Below are 24,594 nucleotides of genomic sequence, written 5' to 3'. Positions count from 1 at the left end.
GTTTTGCTTAAGGATGCTGCTATGAATGTTATGCTTTGGTTTACTGAACAATGTTTATTATCTGAATAAATAGTGAGTCCATTATAATATGCGATTAGACCCCTGAAATTATTCACAGCAGCAGTCCTCAGGTATGCTGCCCTGATTGGCATTACAAAGCATGAATCAAAAGATATCACCTATACCATTTTACCATTTTTACCTATCTCAAAGTACTGTGGTGACAGGCAAGTGACAAAGTAGCAGGTGTAGATACACTGGGAGCTGTACTCACAACCCTGCACATATGTAGCCCAGGTCATAGAGTCATCTTCTCATTGGAAGCAGCAGTGGGATTCAGCAGCCCACTGGGTGTCTGAACAGCCTTTTAAGGATAGCACTGCTCACTTCCTGGTGTAAGGAAGGGGTTAGAAAAGGTAACCAAAAAATTGTCTGTTTACCCAAACCTGGCCTAATTACCACAGCAGGCAGAGATCCCACCCTGTGGTCAAAACACAAAAAAAATGTACAAAAACTTCTGCAAAGATGATTCTACTCACCATCAGTATGTGGAATGTGCACACATTTACAGACAACACAAAATCCAGTAAATCTGAAAGATGAACAGCTCTTATTGCAAGAGAATTCAGCAAGTATCACATCCAAATAGCAGCCCTGAGTAAAACAAGGCTGGCAAATGGAGGCCAGCTTACTGAAGTTAGATAAATGTTTTTTTGGAGTGGTCATAGTGAAGGGGAGCCCTGTGTAGCTGGTATAGGTTTTGTAATCAAAACTAATCAAGACAACAAGCTTAAATGCCTATCAAAAGGAATAAATCACATGCTTATAACAATGTGATTGCCACTTGCAAGAAAACACCATACCACTATCATCAGTGCCTATGCTCCCACCATGATGAACCCTGATGAGGTCAAAGAAAATTTTATGAAGACCTGGAGACACTTATTATCAATGTACCAAAAGAGGACAAGCTCATAATTCTGGGTGACTTTAACGATAAGAGCAGGCTCAGACTACCAGATATGGCAGGGAGTCCTTGGAAGGAATGGAGTTGAAAACAGCAACAGCAATGGTCACTCACTACTGAAGACCTGTGCATTTCATGACCTTCTCATCACCAACACTGTCTTCCATTTACCTAAACACAATGAAACTTCATGGATGCACCACTGCACCAAACATTGGCATTTAACAGACTATGTAATTTTAAAGAGAAGAGGCAAACAGGATGTGAGAGTGACAAAAGCAATGTGTGGTGCAGAGCCCTGGACTGATCACAGACTTACTCACTCCAAGGTAAATATTTCCATTCAACAAAAGCTGCAGCCCAAAGGCAAAAGGACTATCAGAAGAATTAAGGTCAACAGATTAGAGCCCTTCTCTGAGCGGAAACAGTTTGTTGCCAATTAGGAGGGAAAGTCAAGGCAACACACGTTTGGCAGCAGTGGAGCAGAAAAGGAGTAGGCAGCTTTCAGAGATTTGATGTACAGCACTGTACAGATTCATCTGGGTCAGAACACTTGCAAACATCAAGAATGCTTTGATGAACATGATGGGGAAATTCAGATGCTGCTAAATGAAAAATGAGAACTCCACAGGGCTCACCAGCATCCACCAGGTGAACCCTGTGGAGTTCTCATTTTTAAATATTCTGAGGAATACACTGTCTTCACCAGACTGGCAAAGCAATCTATGGACATACAAAATGTTCACAAATAAGTAAATAAAAGTTCTATACAAAATAAAAAGTGATTAGGACAACAGGAAGTTAATCACTGGAGGAATCAGAAAAGGCTGTCTGAAGGAGCTAGGAGTTCCAAGAGGCAATGGTGAGGCAAAAAATTATAAGAGTTTCTCTGCCCCTGGAGTCTAAGCCTCATAATGAAAAAATACCTTAAAAACTTAACTGATTAAATGGAAAAGAGAAGAAAATGTCCAAGCATCTTAACTACAGAATCAAAAGATCTTTCTATAGGAGATGTGAAGGTTGAGAGCCCACAGGAGAACCCAGAGTCAGGAAAGTGTTTGAAAGAAAGGGCAGTCATTATTAGGTGAAATCTGTCAGGTGCTGTTCTACACTAAAATGCCTCCAAAGCCAAGGAACCCATCCACCATATTAATATTCAATTTATTCAACAATTCTGCTATGAGAATAAAATTCTAATTTTTATAACAATGGCCACCAGGAAAAAACAGGATTCTCTTTTTACATGTTTATGTTCATTTTGGGGGGCAGGGAGGGGAAAAGAGCATTATTTAAATTTTATTAGGGAAAAAAAACTATCCATATAACTCTTCCTTCTCCCAAGTTAAAGTTTCCTCATCAATCTCTGTTTAAACTAACCCAGAAAGCTAAAAATAGGAAATGAGGCATACCTTCACTACAGCCAGTTCAAAATTAGACTTCCTATCTCAGTTTAATATACTATCAAGCAGCCACCAAACAGCAACACTTGTAGTTAATAATATGACAGACTCCAATTTCTATAGACTTGTCCTGATATTAGTAAGTGTCAACTTTACTGAATCTAAATGATATTCTTGTTGACAGAATCTTGAAAAAAATTATGATTGGCCCTTTAAACCTAAAACCTTTCCCCCAGTAGTTTCTCGTGTCATAACTGCGTTACTTTATTGCATGCCTAAATTCAGAACTGAGACCTGTTAAAATAAAAAAATAAAATAAAACTTTGGTATAACCCTTATATTCTTTTAAACACTGTATCTCTCTATTTTAACACAAAGGCAAAATCAAGAGAATTTATTCCTTGAAGTTATTGAAAGATACCAGACAAGTGAAAAACAACTACTGACCATATTCCATGGCGGCCACTTAAGAGAACTTCCCAATGATACCTTCATTACTAACATGAGTGAACTTGTATCTCCATTTGAAATATACTCCTCAGTTTATTTACAACATTAGTAACACAAGCAGCCAGTACAGTGCCAAGTATATTATTCTGCATAGAAAATACATGTCATAAATGGTGCTGACTTACTGACTGAGAACATTTAGACTTAAATAATCTAAAGGAAAAAACATGAGATCTAAACATTCCAGAAGGACACAGATGGCTCTAATAGCACCCATGGCATACTTCCAGAATAATGTCTGTAACTCAAAAAATTCAAAACTTTATTTTAAAAGTTCCATATAGAAATGTAAATATAACTACTTTTGCAACACAACTACTATGCTGGAATTAGTTAACTGACTTGTAGCAACCACAGATCTGTTTTCTGGAACTGAAATTCTTACTGAATAATGTACTTGACGTGAAATGATTTTTCATTTCAAGGTTAAGTACAAAACTCTGATGTTACCATTCCACTCTTATTACTGCATATAAATACTCTGACGGAAGCAAAAAGATATTTCTGGTGAATTCAACAATGCTTTTTTTTTTTTTTTAAATAGAGGCAACTCAGTGAGTGAATCCTCAAGTTCCTTTTAACAAAGTCAACCTAAGTGTGACCTTGGAGAAAGTCTTCTTTAGAACTGAAGAGGATGTCTACCATCAAGGTGAGATATCAAAGGACTTCACTCCTTCAGAAGCAGTATGGTGTAAGAGAGGAAGCATGGAATAATGGAGAAAGAAATGGTCAAGGAGGGAAAACAATTGGAGTTCTACTTCCAAGACATATAAGCTATGTGGCACAACATGACTAATATGAAAATATGTTTTGCATGACTGGACATGAAGAAGAAAATTTGGAACTCAAATTTTTAAAAAACGAATGTTAAAATTTGTTTTTACATGTAATGAGAAAAAAATATATTTTTTTAAAATAAAATATATATATTCTGTGATCCTAGATAAGCTTTTTCATTCTTTAGAACTCAGTGTTTTCTTCTATAAAATGAAAGGGCTAGATAATATTGTCTCCTTCTAGCTCTAATAGGCTATCATCCAACAGGTCATACCATTGTATTCAAAGCAAATTAAAAGTTATACATTCATTTTTAAATTGTCTTTCTCTGCCTCTCTCAAATGAAAGAATAAAGTGGAGCTGAGGAGGAAATAGTACTGAAGTTAGTATGTAATTCTGATGATTGGATCACTGTATATATGCAGTCTTTCTTCTTTTCAAAATGTATTTTAAATACATTCTCTTGGTCCCACAATAAGTTGTTTAGATTAATTTTCAATTTAATAAGAGGACTGATAAATATTTTGACCAAATTAAATCAGAGGAGCCCCTATATTTCTTACATGGCGGGGGGGGGGGGGGGAAGGGAAGGAACCAGTAAAATAAGCTAAATTGACCTTAGCTTACAAGTTTGTTTCTCTAGTTTTATTATAATTCATTTTACTTTTTTATTAACAGGGTCTTTGTTTTCTTCATCCCCCTCTTGGGAGCTACATAAATGCCTGTGTCTGGAATTTTCTTTCCCTTTCAAATGAAAAAGCAACTATTCTCCTAGCATAAGAAAGAACAGAGTCTTTCATGGCTATTGTCCAAATGAACTCCTAGCAGGGAATATATATGCAAGTAAAACTAGCATTTAACATGCAGATAAACTCATACATTCAGATCTTTAAAGAATAAATATGTTAAAATATTATAAATACCATCAACAAAAAGAGTCGTTTTTACTATATCTGACCTATACCTTAGACTATATATTTGTAGGTTTTGTTTTTGGAAAAGTCATTTAAATAGCATCAACTTGAAGCATCAAACTCTATTAAAATAAAGGAAAACATAAAAGTTAGTAACTTACCAATTTTAGCTTGTTTTTCTGAATGACATCTTTGTTTTCCTTTTGGTATAGCTCCATTTTCTTTTTGGTATTGTCCAAATCCACATTATTGGTCAAGTTAAAAACTGCATTAGAAGAAACCACGATTGCATGAGAACATACTAATGTATGTCTTGTGCTCAGACAAGTATTGCACCAATTTTTCAAACATTCCGTCAACTTCAAATAGTGTCCTTTAACCCTATATAAACCAAGTGGAGTCTATGTCGATTATTTTTGAAGTGTACATATTTTTAAGGTATAGCGGCAGCTAGGTAGCAAAGTAGATAGAGCTCTAGGCATGCAGTCAGGAAGACCTGAGTTCAAACTCACAGACATTTCCTAGCTGTGTGACCCTAGCCAAGTCAGTTAACCCAGTTTGCCTCAGTTTCCTCATCTGTAAAATAAGCTAGAGAAGAAAAACCTCAAATGCCGTCACAAAGAATCAGACACAACAGAAAAACAACTAACAACAACAGCAACAAACATTTCCCACTTACATTTAAATCTGCTTTGGGCCCTACAGGGGAGTTTTGCATGGCCTAGGGATGAATTGAGTTGGACGCCTATAAAAGACTGTCTTACTTTTGCATTTATATCCCTAATGCCTAGCACAGTGCCTGCTACATAATAAGCACTTCTTGACTGCCTGATTACTGGTTGTGTTTTGGATTTGCTTGAAAATTTATATGTTATAGTGGATATGTTTTATATGTTTATTGGCTAGAAAGCTGGCCTAAGAGTCAGAAAGACCTGAGTTCAAATTTGGCCTCAGACACTTACTATGTGACCTTGGACAAATCATTTAACCTGTTTGTCTCAGTGTCCTTAACCGTAAAATGGGGATAGTAATAGAACCTTCCTCACAAGCTTGTGAGAATCAAATGAAGTAATATTTAAATATTATACCTCTTCTGAAAAGGAAAATGCTAGATGTTTAAGTAAATTCAGCTAGAAGCAGACATGATAGACACTTGTTTTTCTTTAAGCCTTTTACCATTTTAAGAATCCAGACATACAAGGGATTGTGGATCCAATAGAGTCATAAATTTAAAGACAGAAGAGGCTTTAGAGGTCATATAGTCCAGTGTCTTCATTTTACAGATGAGGAAACTGAGGCCCAGAGAGGAAGTTAAGTGACTTGCCCAAGGTCACATGAGTTAACTGAGATTTCAACTCAAGCCCTCTGACTTTGAGTTCAAATACAACTAAAGTAATTTCACTTCAGTCCAGTAATAATTTAGATTGCTTCGTGTTAGGAAATACTGCCAGATATATATTCTAAATTTTTGGTGGGGAAGAAAAAGAGGATTTTTCAACACAGATGTCAGAATAAAGAATTACGTTTCAGGCTGAGGAGGAAATGGTTTAAGTTTCTAGTCCAGGTTTGCGTCTTTTTAGTTTACAAAATACCAGTTTACCAAGTGTGTTTATTTTGATTTTTCACTGTCTTAATACTATTCTCTCAACCTGTCATTTTCCTTTTACTAAAGAGTTCTAATCTGAACATTAAAAAAAATCATTAAGATGATATTTAGAATTCATATTGTTTTGAAGAGGCTCAATTAAATTTTGCAATTACAAGAAGGCAATTCTGATTCATTGAAAGCTTATTCCACTATCAGAACACTTTTCAGTGACTGCTCCTATCAAGTTCTTTTGAGACTACACTCTGGCGCCACTTCATCCATTCATCTCCATTTATCCCCTCAAAAATAATCAATTTAATAGTTTTCCCCAAATCGCAAACACTTTCCATTCTGTCATTTTCCAGGCTTAGGCATCTTGGGAAATAATGTAATCTTTTTACCTAGACATGGTGGAAGTCATTCAAATGTGGATTCAGATTTATTTTTTGTTTGTTTTATAAGAAATGATACAAACATGATTTTTACTCGGGGTGGGGGTGGGGGATTTCTTTTTTATTATTTATTTCTTTCCCCATGATGACAATTTTGAAATGTTTTGTTCAAAAGACCCCTTTATAGATATAAATTTATTAAACAACAATTCTTCCAAAAGCATTTGTTTATGTAAGTCATGTCTATAGATATTAACCGATTAAAAATTAAAACTTCATAGTATTATTATGAAAATACTTTTGACCTTATTCACCCCCAGGAGTCTCTAGCTCTGTGTGTGTGTGTGTGTGTGTGTGTGTGTGTGTGTGTGTAGACACACACACACACATATATATGTATATGTGTATATGTATACATATACCTTAAAAATTGTTGTTTAGTCCTTCTCAGTCATGTCCAACTCTTTGTGACCCTATCTGGGTTGTTTCTGCCAAAGATATGGAGTGGTTTGCCATTTATGTCTCCAGCTTATTTTACATATGAGGAAACTGAGGCAAACAGGCTTAAGTGATATTGCCTGGGTCATACAGTTAGTAAGTATCTGAGGCCCAATTTGAACTCAGGTCTTCCTGATTCTAGACCTGGCACCCTATCCACTGCATCACCCAGCCTGCAAAACAAATAAAAATACAACACAATGTATATGATGTTCATTTATGGTTTTCTAATATTCGACTTCTGGAATTGCCTTCTATTTGAGTTTGACACCAATGTTTGAAGAACAAGGAATGTGAAGGAAAAGGGGGAAGTTGTATATTCTGTTTCTACACAAACATAACATTCTGTCCTTACAGCTAGCACTATACTAACTAGCCTTGTAAATTTAGGCAAATTACTTTACCTCTCTGGGTCTTAATTTCATTTAAATTTAATATGCAAGAATTTCTTAAGTGCCTATGTTGCAAAAATTCAGCTAGCAGCTGTTGTGGAGGTGAAAGACCAACACAAGTCCAACAACAAGAATGCTGCCAGCACAAGTTCTTTGATCTGCTTTACTAAGGAAAGTATCGTTAAAGAGTTAACAATCTTACTTTAATCCAACATATGCATATAAACTCACTTAGTTCAGGGGAAGAAGCCAGCACCCTGAACTTCAGAGCAAATACAAACAAATTACAAACATACATAAACAGACCAAATACAATTCATAGTAATCAAGCCCTCCTCACAAGCTGGAGGGCTCTTAACTACAGCTGCCCAGTCTCCACATCAACACTCCTCCAAGAGTGAGAGCCTCATGAAAATAACTCTGTTCTCTCTTTTTATAGTTTTCAGACATCACCAAACATCATCTGAGTGACCAGAACTTAGGTGCCTGCTATTGGCTCTGGTCTTAGCAACTTCCCTTAGGACCCTGAGGGCTTCATGCCCACATAGGCTTAGCACCTAGGAGATACGGGTTTGGGCTTAGGCTTTGCACCTAATAGTAAAAGGGTGTGGGCCTGGGGTATAGCACCTGGTAAGACTCAATCAAAGAGACTTAATTAATTTATCATTCTAAAACAGTAAGAAAGTCCCACCTTAGTTAGCAATGCAGCCTACTACATATGAAAGGGACTATATACAAACACTGCACTACATACTTGAAAATCAAACTATCCCTGACCTTAAGGTGCTTACATTCTGCTCAATGAACTCATTTCCAAAGACTGGGGAAGCTGAACAAGATGGTTTCTAAAGTCTCTACCATGTCTGTGACTAAAATGATGCTACTAATATGCCATAATGATTTAGGAACACGTGCACCTTGTTTTGTTTTTCAATACGTGATAAATATCTGAGCAACAAATAAAAGGATACTGGTGACACATACGTTAAGTCTATAACTGAAGGTTGTCAATCAGAATTATGACTATATTATGTAAAAAGGAAAATTATCTGCTTTCAAAATAAGGAGTCACCTTTCTTTCATTTTAAATAAAGCAGATATAGGAATAACAAATATTTTATAATGACAGATGGATTAAATACCTACTGATTATAATGACAGATGGATTAAATACCTACAAATACCTACTGATTAACTAATTTTTCTGATTCACAATACTTCAGCACTTCCAGGACCCATGATTTTACTATAGTGAATACCCTCTCAACTCACACACACACACCTCATCTCTAGACTTTAGTCTTGCTGAATTACCAACAATAAGGCTTCTTGAAACGTATTTAGACTTGTCCTTGAAAAACAGAGACTACATTATTAGGCCTATCTAAAGCATTTTTCTGCTTAAGGAGTCCTTCAAGACCATTAGTTTGCCAAAATAGAGGCTTTAATAACTCAAGTTCACTGCCACAAAGAACTCTTCAGAAAGTTGGAAGACTTAATAAAAACAAAAATTAAAGTTAACCATTTTTACAACTTCTAAAAATATTTCTATCATTTGCTTGCTTTAAAAATTAATAACGATTGAAGATCAATACAATGTAAAATATAACAAATAACATTTGGTCATTAATAATCCTACTGTTCATGACAATTATTGTTGAATATGTTCATTCTAATTATGAAAAGTATTGTATTTTCAAAACAATTAACAAAAGTCTCAAAAGTATGTAAGTTTTCAAGAAAAGTTACTTTTCTTGAAACTCATATATGAATTACTCATAATGATCTTCCTGACTCATAGAGGTTGCTTTTCACTTAGAAGTTCTATGTGCATACATTATATACCTTTAAAATTAGAGGCTGTCAAAGCACAGCAGAAAGTGATTATCTAAAAATGCTTCAAGTTCTTGAAAATCTCACTTTGGAGGACACTCTATTGATCATGCTCACTAAATAATGGCCAAATGTCCACTATACTTTGTGCCATTTGACCTTAACTTCTTAGCTTTATTATCATGAAAACTAAATCTTTACTTTTAAAAGCAGTTCTATCAAACCCGTACAATTTAATTTTATCAAAATAATGAGAAAAACTAGTTCTTCTGGGCTATGATTTTTCAGGCCTCTTATGCTTAACAATCAATAAAGTGAAATTTGGGGAGCTACTGCTGTGAATAGTCACATGAGAATACTGGCATAAAATCACATTTAAAATCTGAGCTCCAACTAAAACAGCTGTACTTGAATGTCAGCACTTCTTATGATTTAAATACATATGCCAACTTTGAAAATGTTTGTATAATGACATAAATGGCCAATAACATATGATGAGCTATATATCATTCATATGTTAAAACATAATTCCAGTAAACTTCAGAAAAAAATGTACTTTATCAGAGTCAAGACAAAGACTCTTTCACCATTTGATAAGCGCAGGTGGCTTTCAAAATGAATCCATTCTTAATTCTTTATAAATGGTTTTATAAAACATGAATTTTTTCCACAAGAAATATCACTTTTAGGCTACTGAGACTGAAGTACTGCCCTAACAGATAAACTACAAATCCACATAATTCGGAATATTACATACTGGAAAATGATAGTAATCACATCTTGCTCTAGAAAGCTGAATTTACAAAAGTTTTTCCTTTCTATTTAATAAAAAGAACCAATTTTGATAGCTTTCCCCATATACACACATGAATTCCTTTTCATGAACCAATGTATATCCATCCACAATCTCAAAAATACTAACAAGCAAATTTTCCACATATAAGCAGCAGTTATACAGATTATACTTCACTGAAAACAGGCACTAATTTTATGAATGAGCGTCAAAAATCAATGTACCCAAAAGAATATGACCAAATTGCTCAAAATAATAAAAACTCATCTGAGGTGCAAGTTCATGCAAGTCATGGCATAGTAACCACATTTCAAAACTGCACTCATAAAACAACTTAGTCTCATAATTGATAATAATCATTTAAATTAACAATCTATAGAGCTTATTTTTATATACATATCTGTTATATAGTTACAGAGTAAAATTTAGTTCATGAAAAAATTTGGCCTTTGATTAAAAACATATATTAAACTGCCTAAAAATATTAGTAATGTCTGCACTATGTTGTATCTGTAATGAAGGTAAGACTTTTTGTTGTTCTTCTCTTAAATGCCTTTAATGATTCTGGCCTTTGTTTGAATGGGGCAAGTAAAATGGGATCTTTTTATCTTGGAATGTTTCTCAGCACAAGACAATCAGGACTCACTGACCAGTATATGGTGGTACTAGGGATTAACTTTCCTACACCCTAAATGGGATTTTTCACTGTTCTTTGTTTGAGGGCTTCTCAACACTGAGGTAATCAAACCCAGGGCCCTGAGACAGGTATATAAGGTCCAAGGTTGGCTTTTGACTTTTGGGGCACACTCATAGAAGGAGTGTTGAGACTCTGGGCAAGCCATAACTGCCCCCTGACTTTGTAACCCAGATAGATGTTGGTGATTCTCTGGTAACTGTGAATTGTGATTTGAATCAGACAAGGTCTGTCTATTGATGTTTGTAATTTGTTTGTATTTGCTCTGAAGTTCAGGGGGATGATCTTTTCCCCCAGAACTAAGTGAATGATATATGTATGTTTGATTAAACTGAGATTGCTAACCACTTAAAGTTACTTTCCTTAGTAATGCAGATCAAAGAACCTGTGTTGGCAGCCCTCTGTGCACTGGTTGTTGTTGGTCTTACACAGCCACACTAACAGCTATCAAAATTATTGCTACATATGTCTTCTTTGTGGAGTTTTGTGCCCCTTATTTCACATTTAATATTTTTTGTACTCCATAAAAAAATCATGTTTTAATTCTATAAAAACTAATACATTAATAAATTATTCTTCTTTTCATCAAAACACAAGACAACCATCCACAATAAACTTATATCATAAACACAAAACAAAGATAGAGACTGGACCTGTGATTTGACTGGTATGGGGAATTCTCCATTAAGGAAACCCCCACCACCATCATACCAGGGCAGATCAGCACCTTTCTGCAGCTCACAGGCTTAAAGAGTTACCTAAAACACTAAAAGGTTATGTGATTTGCCCTGGCCATACAAGTATGTGTTAGTGGCAAGACTCAACCCAGATCATCTTGATTTGAGGCTAGTTCTCTATCCACTATGCCAAGCTGCCTCTCTAAACACACACACAAAAAACCTAAATTAAATTCAATTATAAAAAACATTTAAACTGTCAAATGTGTTCAAAACACTGAGCAGGGACAAGAAGGAATGCCCAGGTTAGACAAGAGGCAGTCCCCACTTTAAGGACTAGAAAGAAGTTACAAGATACATAAATAACATATACAAAATAATGGAAAAATATAAGAGGAAAAGCACAAAGTACTACATGAAATCTGAAGGGAAAAAGTTGTTCCTTTGAGGGAGCTAGGAAGAGGCTTATAGAGCTTCATAGAATTGGACTTTAAAAGGCTTCATTCAAGAAATTCGGCAGTGAAATAGAGGAGACAAGAAACAGTAGTTTGAAGGGGGAATAACAAAAACAACAGCAACAGTTAACAATAGCATTTACATAGCACTATAAAGTTGGCAAAGCACTCTACACAGATTTAATTTCATCCATACGACACCTGCGGGGGGGTGGGGGGGGGCGGGGGGAGGGTAAATGCTGTTAGCCCCATTTTCTAGATGAAGAACCTAAAGCAAAGAGAGGTGAATTGACTTGTTGAAGGTCACATGGCAAGTAAGTGTCTGAAGCTATATGTGACCTGGATCTTCCTGAATCAAGCTCCAGCTCTCTATCCATTACACTTCCTAGCTAGCTCTAGAGTAATACATAAAGTAGTTTTGTTTCTGTTTCCATTTCATTAGTAATGCGGAGACCTTGGCATGTATATAGGCAGGGAAGACCAGTGGAGTGAGAAAGACTGAAACATCAAGAGGTGAAGAGATGAATGATGAATTGAGGTCCTGATGGAGAAGGGAAAAAATGGGACCAAGGACGCACTTAAGACTTAGAAAGGGGAAGGGCAGAGCCAAGAGGGCAGCTGGAAAACAGGTACTCGCTTAAGCTCTCCCCCAAATCCCTCCAAACACCAGTAAAAAATGACTGTAAACAAATTCTAGAGCTACTAGAACCCACAAAATAACAGAGGGAAACAAGCCTCCAGCTCAAGACGGCCTGGATGCTTGCTGAGAAGGGTCTATCGCACCATACTGGGAGCAGAACCAAGTGCGGCCCGCCAGGACAGACCAGGCCAGAGTAGATCAGGCGGAGCAGGTCTCAGAGCCATGCATCATTGAACTGCGGCAGTTACCAGACTTCTCAACCCACAAACGTCAAAGACAACGGAGCAGGTCAGCGGGAAAACTGCTGGATCTGGATTAAATAATAATACAAGAGATGCCATGATATAAGAGAGCAGTCCCAAATGAAGGGCAGAGGCGGTGAGGTTTTCAAGGTAATAAATGGTTTCCAAACTGTTTTGATTATATACAGATTAATAAAAGATTTTTGAGCACATGCCTCCAATATATACATTTACACTTATTTAGAAATCTTTTGTTCTAGTCATTGACAGAAAGGAAACTTACTTTTAAAAATATTTAAATATCTACTTCAATAACTTTATTCATATTTTTTAACTAGACCTATGACTTAATTGTTGGGGAAGCGCTTGGTCATGAATTTGATTGGTCAGGACATCAGCATCTCTTCTCCAGCTTCCAGTTTTAGAGAGTTGCTGGGGGTATTGAGAGGTTTGGTGACTTGTCCAGGATCTAAAAATCAGTTTGTGTCATAGATGAGACTTAGACACAGGTATTCCCACTCTCACAGACTTTCCAACTCATACTTTTCACTGATAATTAATAGGCATTATCTATAACCTTCTTCACAGCAACTGGTCCAGATCCTTTCCTTGCTCCTCAAACCCTCAACAATGCTCTGATTCCTGTGCTTATAACAGATGACTTAATTTGCTACTTTGTGGAGAAGAATGAGGCAATTGGATGGTGGTCATTTGTCAGAACTTCTTAAGATTATCACATCTCTGTCCTTTTCCTCTGTTTAAACAAGATATCTAGCTAGTTCTTGCTAAGTTTACATCCCTTACCTGTGCCATCAATCTGATCCTTTTCTGCTAGGTTTCCCTAGAAGCTAAAAACAAAATGAAATGTCAAACCCTTGCCTTGACCCCTCTTTTCCTTTCAGTTACTTTAAAAACAATTCATTTTTTTTCTTGTGATCCTTTAGATAACTACTGAAAGCCGAGAAAAGTATTTTATTTTCTGAAAATTCTAATGGTATAACATAAAATAGCAGTTTTCAAAACTGTTAGACAAATCCTACATTTGCAATCATAACTTTTGAGGCTTTCTTAGTATTTTAAGACTGAATAGTAAGTGTTCTCTGCACATAATGATCTAGTTATTATGGAATAAAGGACAAAACTTTGAGAAAATCCCTGGGAACAAAACATACAAGAATGTTCATGAGTTGTCTAACATAACTACAGCAAAAGTCTGTCATTGCCAGGAAAAAAAAAGATTAGCTGAAACTATACTATGTGTTTTCTAGGTCTTTGCATATAATAGTTGCTAAATTATAGTGTTTATTGAATTTGTTGAATAATGATCACATCTATGCAAAAAAGGTTCACTGTCCATCATAATATAATATAGTCAAGGAAGTCTTATCATACATATGTTTTAAATATGGGTTTCCCTCAAAAGTTTGGAAATGTCTGAAACAAGCAAACACTTGAAAAAAAACAACCTTATATGCTTCACATAAAAAAATAACTGTATACCAAGAAAACAAACCTGAGTCTTCAAAATACTAAGGACACGAACAGGCAAATTGTTTCATTTGTCTGAATTGTACTGTACGTTCACTGAAATGCACAGCAAATACTATAGCATCACCATATACTGCGTGGAAATAGCAGTGACAACTTTGGAAGTACAGTAATCAAAATAAAAGTATCTTAAGTTTAAAATAGCAAATCAAAGAAAAGCTATTAAAAATTAGAAATTAGCAAATATCACCAGGTAAGTAAGCCCTACGTAACAAAAGAAAGTCTTCAAGATTATTTATCATGCAAAGACTTTTTGTACCATATACATGAGTTGCTAAAAAGTATTGTTAATGAAGAATCTTCAAATATAAAGGACAGACTTTTTATTAAGATAACAACATGAAAGGTCATAAAGGGTACAACTCTCCCACATAAACCATAGCAAAACTCTAAAAAGGGCACCAGACTGAATTATAATTAAGAAGAGAAACATAAATCAAAACAAAACAGAAATAAGACCATCTTCCCAAGCCAGGAATACACAAAAAATACAGCCAGAAACCAATGAGCACTGGGAGAAAGGACCAGCCAAGTGAGTTGGAAGCCAGCTGGAGATCACATTAATACTCGAGCATGGACACTCCAGGAAAGATGCTTCAAAGGGTCTGGGATCTTGCAGTGCAAATAAGAGCCAACAGGGGGCCAGAAGTCAATGAGGTTGTGGAGCACAGAAAGTGGGAAAGTGGAAGACAACAAAAACACCAAGGGGACTCAAAGCCCTGGCCTGGCAGAACAGAAACAGGGAATACAACCAAGGAACTTGGTTGGTTATTGCCTTTTGTTCCCCAAGAGGACCAAACTGACATCACCGAGTTGTAGTCAAGGTACAGTATGTCTGACTGGGGCTGATGAGCTCAAAGGGCTCTTCGAGAGGTCAGATACAAATACTCTATGTGAACATTTAGGATGAGTTCTATAAATTTGTGTATCTTACACTTCTTTTGAGCTACTGCAATTCTGCTTTGCTCATAGAGCACAATGCCTTCTTTGATGTGGGCACACTACGCTGGGTGGATCTTTGCCACTGTGTCCCATTTCATGTAATCAGTTCAAGGTTCTTCAGACAGACCTTGAGAGTGTCTTTGTGTCTCTTTTTCTGACCACCATGTGGGCGCCTGCCTTGTGTGAGTTCTCCATAAAAGTCTTTTAGGCAAGTGTACATTTGGCCTTCAAACAACAAGGCTAGTCTGGAGTTTCAATCTCTGCAGTACAGTTTGAATGCTTGGCAGCTTAGCTCAAGAAAGGACCTTTTCTTGCCAGGTGATCTTCAGAATCTTCCTAAGGCAATTTAGATGGAAGCTATTCAGTTTCCTGGCATGGCACAGGTTTCACAGGCATACAACAATGAAGTCAGCACAACAGCTCTGTAGACCTTCAGTTTGGTAGTCTCCCTAATATCTCTTCTCTCCTACACATTCCTTTGGAGCCTCCCAAACAACTGAGCAATGTGTACGTCAACTTCATCATCTTGTGGACATCCCTGAAAAGTATACTCCCAAGGTAAATTAACTTATCCACAGTATTCAAAATTTCTGCATTTCATGTAACTGGTGGTTCCACATATGGATGGTGTGGTGCTGTCTGGTGGAGAACCTTTGTTTTCTTGGTGTTAAATGTTAGGCCAAAACTAGCACAAGCCGCAGAGAACTGATCCATACTTTGTTGAACCTCAGCTTCAGAGGCTGCACTGAGTACACAATCATCTGCAAACAAACAATCATGCGCCAAATCTCCTTCCACTTTAGTCTTGTCTTCTAGCCTTTTCAAGTTAAATTACTAGGGTATAGGGTGTTCATGGAAAATTAGCACCTCTGGTGTGAGGCTGCCCATTCACCTTTGGTGTCTACCTGATTCACCTCTCACCTGGGGCCCCAAGAAGCATATAGGGAGAAAAAAGAGGGCTTAGCTCTCCAGGCTTAGAAATACTATGAACACAGCAGTAGACAGGGCTTTGCTCAACTACTCTCAGGAGATCTGAGACGAGACTCAATAATCATCTAAGTGGGGCTTATCAAGTGAAGCTGGATATCATCACCATCACCAGTCTATTGTCAATGTGAAGGGGAAAAAAAAATCAAGATAAAAGCTATGATTCCTTCTCCTGCAGGCCACTGGGGATTCTGCAAAGAGAGACAAAAAGAGACCAAATCTTACGCTAGAGTGGGAAACCAGAAGGTAGGTAAAACAAGGATTGAGGGAAAAGGAGGGATCTTTCCAGAAATAAGCAGGATCCAGAATACAAGCAGGACAGGTCCTAACCATCTTATCCAAGAAGTAGAAGAGGAGAGCGCCTGGCCATGGAGCAAAATCCAAATTTGGAAGCTGAAGTTGGAGACATCAAACACAATGAAGAAAAACAATTATTTAAGAGAAACCCAAAAGACAACCCAGAAGAAGAGATTAATTCCACAAAAAGGACAACTAGTTACACAAAGGAAAAAACAAAAAACATGGCTTGGTCACAAGGCCTGGGATTCAAGGATTCCCCTACTTATTAAGGTTTTTCACTTTCTGTTCTAAGCTGAACTTGAACTAAGTCTTCTTGACTCCCCAGGAAGTACTACAGCAGTACCTACAAGAAGTAGAACAAGGAATTTTTAAAATAGAATCAGAATTAAAATAAGAGCTCAGAAAGAAAAAACTGAGGAAGAAAAAAAGAGTTTAAAACAGAAAATGAAAAACCTTACTCAAGTAGGAGAATCTTTGAAAAATAAAAATGAGTATAAAAAATGGAAAAGGACCCACGAGTACAAAAATATTTATAGCAGCTCTTTTTGTGACGGCAAGAACTGGAATTTGAGGGGATGTTCATCAATTGGGGAATGTCTGAACAAATCATAGTATATGAATGTTAACAGAATACTATTGCGCTATAAGAAATGATGAGCAGGCAGATTTCAGAAAAACGTGGAAAGAATTATACGAACTGATGATAAGTGAAGTGAGCAGAACCAGGAGAATATTGTAAACAGTAACAGCAACACTATGTGATGATCAACTTTGAAAGACATAGCTCTTCTCAATAATACAAAGATCTAAAACAATTCCAAAAGACTCACGAAAATGTTATCCACATCCAGAGAAAGAACTATGGAGTCTAAGTGCAGATTGAAGCATACTATTTTCTCTTTTTGGGGGGATATGTTTTTTATTTCTCACGGTTTTTCCCTTTTGTTCTAATTCTTCTTTCACAACATGGCTTATATGGAAATATGTTTAATGTGCTTGTACATCTATAGCCTATATCAGATTGCTTGCTGTCTTGGGGAGTGGAGAGGAAAAGGAAAGAGAGAGAAAAAAATTCAGAACTCAAAATCTTATAAAAGTGAATGTTGAGATTTATATGTAATTGGAAAAAAATAAAATACTATTAAGTGAGGAAAAAGTAATAAAAATGAGTAAACAAATCTTAATAATTCCCAAAGACAACAAGAAATATTAGAACAAATTCAAACAATTGAAAAAAGAAAAAAAAATACAGGTATTTGTTATCAAAAACAACTAATCTGGAAAAACACGATGGCTAATGATAATTAATCATTATCAGATTCCCTGAAAACCATGACCAAACAAAAAAATTTGGATTACATATTTCAAGAAATTATAAGAAATCTGCAGCAAAGTGAAAGTAGAATCTCCCCAGGCCATTTCCTGAAAGCCCAATATGAAAACACACAAAATCCAGAGCTTCCACGTCAAAGAAACTGCAAGCAGCCAGAAAGAAAGAGTTTAAGTACCAAGGAACCAGGGACAAGATCACATAAGACTATGCAACAACTACTATAAAGGACAGAAAATATGGAAATACATTTCAAAAGGCAAAAGGTCAAGTCTTACAATACAGAATAATTTGAACCTGGGTTCAAGTCCTAGTTCTGCTACTTACTAAATGGTGGGACCTTGCCACTTAACCTAGTCAAGCCTTAGTTTCCCCATCTGTAAAATGGAAATAACTACTATACCTATCTCATGGGACTGCTATATAAATCAAAATTGGTAATGCATATGAAAGTTCTACACAAATCTATATTATTCTACTTCAATCCCAACTAACTGAATTTTCCTAAGTCTTTTACCTACTTTTTTCACTTATATACTTGTGCTAAACAAAAGTAATTATGGTAATTTTTAAAAACTGATATGTGTTTTGGATGCATGCATGCATTTTGATAGGTTTATCTTTCCAACTGTCTGAAATATTATTTTCAATGACAAAATGAAGAATATATAAATGTTCCCCCTTTCTCGTGATAAAAGTTTTGCTTCAGCTAGTCAGGTCAGAAAGATAAGGTCCAAAGGTCCTCTCTAGCCTCTGATTACCTGTGTAATCACATAAAATTCTGCTATGATGGTATATAAGATTAGTGGCCTGAAAGTCATTTAAATAGGTTTGTTATCCAGAGGTTAAAGATGATAGATTTAACTTCCCTGGGCTTCAGTTTCCTTATCTTTAAAATAAAGCACACAGACTTTTTCCAGCTCTGATCTACCGTATGATCCTATGATATTTAGGAGTAAATATTTCAATTTTTTTGTTTGTTTTTGTTTAAGCTTCTCTAACATAACACCAGAGCAGCTAGGTAGCACAGTGGATAGAGTGCCAAGTTTGGAGTCAGAAACACCAGAATTCAAATCTAGCCTCAGACACTTAATAGCTGTGTGACCCTGGACAAGTCACTTAACTTTGCTTGCCTCAGTTTGTTCATCTGTAAAATAAGCTGGAAAAAAACAAAATGGCAAACCACTCCACCTTTGCCAAAAAAACTCCAAATAGGGGTCACAAAGAGTCAGACATAGCTGAAACAACTGAACAACAATATAACATCGATACTGTAGAAAAGATCTTCCCTTAGCAGTTCTAAAAGGAGCACTTCCTCCATTTATCATGCTTTTCACTGATAGAGAAAATGTTTATTACTTAAGTATACTCACCCCCAACTTGACTAACATAATTAAAGTGCAAAGAAAAAGTAATTAGATAAACAGCAACTACCACAACAAATCCTGCTAAAGAATTACAGATGAGATATTCTCCTAGGCATCTGAAAGATAAAAGCATATGGTCTCATGGGCATATCACATCAAAAATGCAAGCATTAAAACATACCAATTTCTTCAACTTCTTCCAGGAAATCATTATATTCCCTTAGACTAGGAAAGTCTTCTTCTCTTTTGTTATATCTTTAAGAGAGGAAAATAACAACAATTATTACATCACCAGCTTTCAGGTTTATCAAACTACTCTTTTCTTAGTTCTTATGTTACTCAAAGTATTGTTTTCAATATACAGCACTGTCATATCAACAAGGGCATATCCTCTCCAACTCTGTCAACAAGGGTCTGAGAATTACATGAGGGTGTTAGCTAAATCAACTTCTCAGACAAATAAGAGAAGAAAAAGGATTTAAGAAAGAAAAATAATGGGTTTGAGGGGGTAGAGAACGAGCCTAAATGCATGACAGAATAAAAAAAGGCTCTGGATTTAAAATCACAAAAACTCAGTTTAATCTGACCTCTAATGCTACCTACAATTTTGGGCAAGCCACTTAAAAGCTCTGGGTCTCCACATACTCATGAGCAAACAGAGATAACAATATTTGTCCTTCTTTTCTTTCAGGGGTGTGATGAAGATCAAATGGAATAATATATGTGAAAGTATTTTGTAAACTGTTAAGTCCTATATAAATAAATGCAAGATATAAGATTGTGGTAAATTTGATCTTTGGAAAGTATATCCTAAAGGACTAGCAACTCTCTTCTTTCTCAAGGACAAGCTATATAGCTTGTTTTGAACAAGGAAATTTTAAAAATACTATTGCTGTACTTGGGCTAGGTAGGGGGGGGGAAATGTTTGCTTAAGAATTAAACTATAAGGTGGGAACTAGACTAAAAGCTCCAGTAGCGAAGAAGTCATGCTGTATCTCACTTTGTATCACCTACAGCACCTAGTATACTACTCTGCATGTAGTAGGTACTCACTTTATGTTTGCTGAATAAATGATAAAAAGGGACTGGACCTGTGATTTCACTGGTGTAAAGAACTCCCAGATGAGGAAACTCCTTCTACCAATGAGGTCAGCACCTTCTCTCTAACTTAGTTTTCAAGAATTCCCTAGAGCACTGGGAATCATTTAACAATGACTTGCCCTGGGACACAATGCCAGGATGTATCAGAAACAGGACTCGAACTGAGTCTTCCTGGCTCCCAGGCCAGCTCACCAGACACTGGATGATATGGTCGCTCATGAATGAATGAAGGGCAGTTAATAGCTAATTAGTATCTAGTGCTCAAATTGTTCTTTCCATCTACAGCTGTTAACATGATGTTTCTAAAGCACAAGTCTGACCATTTCACTCCCCTGATCAAAAAATTCCAGTGAACCCCTAGAGCCAGCAAAATAAATTTTTAAAAAGGTTTTTGGGGCATTTTAAGTCCTTTACATTCTGGATTCTGACTGATAGTTTACACAATGCAATGAAAATATACCAAATTTTAAAAGCATGAGTTATCTCTGTTGTAACCACAAGTAGATTAAGAATATTACAAAGAAAATGGATTGTTTTCCTTAAAATAAAAAGATGTTTTTGTTGCTTTTTTTAAAAAATAAAACTTATGGTGACCTCATCAGCTCCCACAGTATAATTATCATTTTTATACAGCTACATGGGGCAGTTGACATGGAGTCAGGAAGACTTGAGTTCAAATTCCATCTCAGACACATAGCAGTTGTGTATCCCTGAGCAAGTCATTGAACTTCAATCTACTTCAGTTTGCTCATCTGTAAAACGAAGATAAAGATAGCATCTATCTTCCAGGACTGCTGTGAGAATAAAATGAGATATTTTTCAAGCACTTTGCAAACCTCAGAGCACTCCGTAAATGCTAGCTATTTATCATTATCATTATTATTCTGCTGACTCCCAAGTCTATACATCCAGCCTAAACTTCAATGCCTCACTACCAATTGTCTATTGGATATTTAAACTAGACATCCCAGAGACATTTCAAACTCAACATGTCCAAAACAGTACTCATTCTTTCTCCCCCTCAAACCTCCACCTTCCAAACTCTTCTATTTGTTGAAGGTATCACTGTTCTTCCAGTCTTCCAGGTTTGCAGCCTTAGCATTATCCTTCATTCCTTACTTTCCCAAATTCTATAGATCTAATCAGTTACCTAATCTTGCCACTTCTACTCCATAACCTCTGTTCTTTCTAAATACAATAACCACTTTAGTTTAGACCCTGACCACCTCTTACCTTGATAGCTGGCAACAGCTTAACTGATCTCATTGACTCAAGTACTTCATCACTCCAATCCTACACACTGGCCAAAGTGATTTTCCTTAAGTGCAAATCTGTTCATTTCCCTCCCCTATTGAGTAAAACTCTGTAGGCTTCCTATTGTCTCTAGAATGAAATATAAACTCTTCGGTTTAGCTTTTAAAGTCCTTCACACCCATGCCTCAACCTATTTTTCCAGGCTCAATGGACATTCCACATTCCTTGACATCACCATGCTGGCCTTCTTTCTTTCCTCACAGAAGACACTCTATCTCCTTTCTCCTTGCTTTTATACTGGCAAATGACTAAAATGCACATGCCTGGAATGCAGTCTCTCCTCGCTTCTACCTCACAGAATCCCTTCCTTTCTTCAAGATAGTTCAGTTGGCAGAAACCAACTGCTAGGTGAAGACCCTTCTCAAACTACCTTGTACGTAACTACTTTACATTTATTCTGCATGTATTTGTAAGTATTTGTTGTCTCTCAGTTAGAATTGTAAACTCCTTGATGTTATTCACTGTATTTTTAGCCCTAGGGCCTAACATAATGCTTGACCCATAGTAGGCATTTAATAAATATTTGATTATAATCTGTATACCACATGATTACCAGGATATAAAACAAACAAAAAACCCTTGGAATGAAGTTAAATTTCTACGTGACTGATTTCTTATACTTCAAAAGTTGTCTTTGTACTACTTATTGTTCATCACTACACTTTTCTTAAATCTGAGGCATTAAATACCCTTATGAAAGATATCAATAATGTCTTTCAGACACTGAGTCTTGGAAGTAATAATACTTACATCTTTAGCACTTTTTTCCGAATCTCAACTTCCTTGTCAACAATAGGGTCTTCAAACAGCTGTACTCTGAAGTTACTCTTTCGCAGAGGGGTGCCACATTCAGGACAATTTCCAGCTCCTCTCACAAAGAGTAATTCCACACAACTTTCACACCTGTGAGAGGAGGGGAGAAACATGTGTCATTTAATTCAGTGAAATCTGACCAAATCTACTTCAGACATTAACAAAATTAATTGAGTAAACTTTCATCTACATTTTGATTAATTTCCTGGAAAAAAGTCTAACTTTAAAGAAAAGGTCAGATATAAGAAGCAATGATAGAATAAAGAATAAAGTGAATAAAAGGGTTAATTTGTATTATGTAACTCAAAGCAATCAATCAACAAGCACTTGTCGAGCCCCTAAAGGTATCAAGAACTAGACTAGACATGATTCAGCAGTACAAAGAACACTCACTCTGGAATCAAAGGATCTGGGTTCAAATATGATCTCTGATACTTTTTACCAGAGTGAAGTAAAATCAACATCTACTATTAACCTGGTCCAGAACAATGGTGTTACATCAGCTGCAGTTGTTACACAGCTGCAAATTCACAACACATGCCCTTAAAAGCCAATGAAATTGTCTTTGAGATTTAATGGGTCTTATTATGGGTCATATTTGGGTGGTCCATCAAGGTGATTACAGAAATAAATGTCCTGGTCTTTGGGGAGATGACACCTGTATGGACACTTACAGAAACCATTACACCAGTTATTGTGGGTAAAGACAAATGGAAACCCTCAGAATTGTCCAAGCTATCTCACATCATTAACACCAAACAATAATGGGTTTTAGAAGGAATGAAAATGATTTGCTTAATAATGATGGACAAGTAGGAAGCTGGAGTATTTTGTAATTGATACCACTTCCACTTACATCAGTCCTAATGATGAAGGCAAATAGCAACTGACAGCTTAAAGTGGACTACAGTAAACTAAAAGTCATCTAACTACTAGTGGCTATTGACATTGCTGACTTCAACAATACTGTGGAAGCCACATCCCCAGTGAGTGCTGTAGACTTGTTGACCTCAGAAATGCCTTTTTATCTATTGCTGTGACAGAGATTACCCAGGAGCAGCTTGTTTTTACCTAGAAAAGTCCTATATACCTTCACTGCCTTTTCTCTAGCTACATGCAAAAACCTTCTGGATAGAATCTAAAAGAAGCCCTAATTCTTGAAGACACTGATATTCACTACCACAGTGATGACATACTGACCCTCTGAGGGGTACATGTTTTGGAGCTTTCTATTCAAAGGATGCATCAAGCTGAGCAGAGTCCTTGGCAGACACCAAGTCTTCTGGAGCCACAGGCTTACCAGAATTGCCATTCATTCTACAACGCTTTTGAAAAGCAATTGTTCAGGAATCTAGGTGCCCTGTTGGATAGAGAACCAGACTGAATTGAAGAAGACCTAAGTTGAATACTACCTCTGATGTTTACTGCCTGTATGACCTGAGCAAGTCTGTTAATTTCTTCTGGTCTCAACTTCTTTATCTATAAAATGAGGAAAATAATAGAGCCTCTCTTACAAGCTTACAAACATCAAATGAGAAAATATATATGGAGAGCTTTGCAAACTTTAAAAATTGTGATTATATAATTGTTAGCTCTAATGAAAAGAGTCACTGTAGCATTTCCAAAATTGCACAGAAGAGAAAGGCTCAGTAGGAGACAGACTAGCAGGAAAATTTTAAACTTAACGTGCTGAATTTTGTTGTTACTACAAGATATACCAAGAGAGATTCATGGCTTTGTGTACAATCCTCTTATTCTATCCTCCTGCGTATATGGAAAGGTTCATGTTTATTGATGTTTGTCAAGTTAAGAATAACAAAAAAAAAATTTGTTTTACACAGTTACTCACCAGTTCTTGGGCCCTGTTGCTACTGAACAGATGTTTCATTCATGTAATCACACTTTTTTTCAGTTTTCTACTATGTGTTGGGTGATGCAAGATAGCTCCTCTAAAAAGATGAATAAAGCACAGGAGGCCTCCACTGTTTAATGAAAATGATATTTCCAAGGCTGAACTCACCCAGGTCTCCTTAGTGTTAGTAATCTTTTGAGAAGAGGCTGATTGGGCCAAAGGCTGAGGCCTGCAGTCCCTGCTCCAACAACCTCACTTGTCTGCCAGA

General features: G+C 36.4%; 1 protein-coding gene across 1 annotated transcript in view; it reads right to left on the bottom strand.

The window, feature by feature from the left end:
• The window catches only part of MNAT1 (MNAT1 component of CDK activating kinase), a 279,537-nt gene that overhangs the window by 142,461 nt on the left and 112,482 nt on the right, over positions 1-24,594 (bottom strand). Inside the window, exons 2-4 of the mRNA XM_036735550.1 lie at positions 22,412-22,564; positions 19,428-19,501; positions 4,730-4,833 (exon numbers count right to left, since the gene is read on the bottom strand). Of these exons, the coding sequence (XP_036591445.1) occupies positions 4,730-4,833; positions 19,428-19,501; positions 22,412-22,564 (331 nt within the window). The remainder of the gene's footprint in view (positions 1-4,729; positions 4,834-19,427; positions 19,502-22,411; positions 22,565-24,594) is intronic.

This window comes from Trichosurus vulpecula, chromosome 8, assembly GCF_011100635.1.
Source record: "Trichosurus vulpecula isolate mTriVul1 chromosome 8, mTriVul1.pri, whole genome shotgun sequence".
NCBI classification, from domain to species: Eukaryota; Metazoa; Chordata; class Mammalia; order Diprotodontia; family Phalangeridae; genus Trichosurus; species Trichosurus vulpecula.
This window is presented reverse-complemented; position numbering and strand designations above follow the sequence as displayed.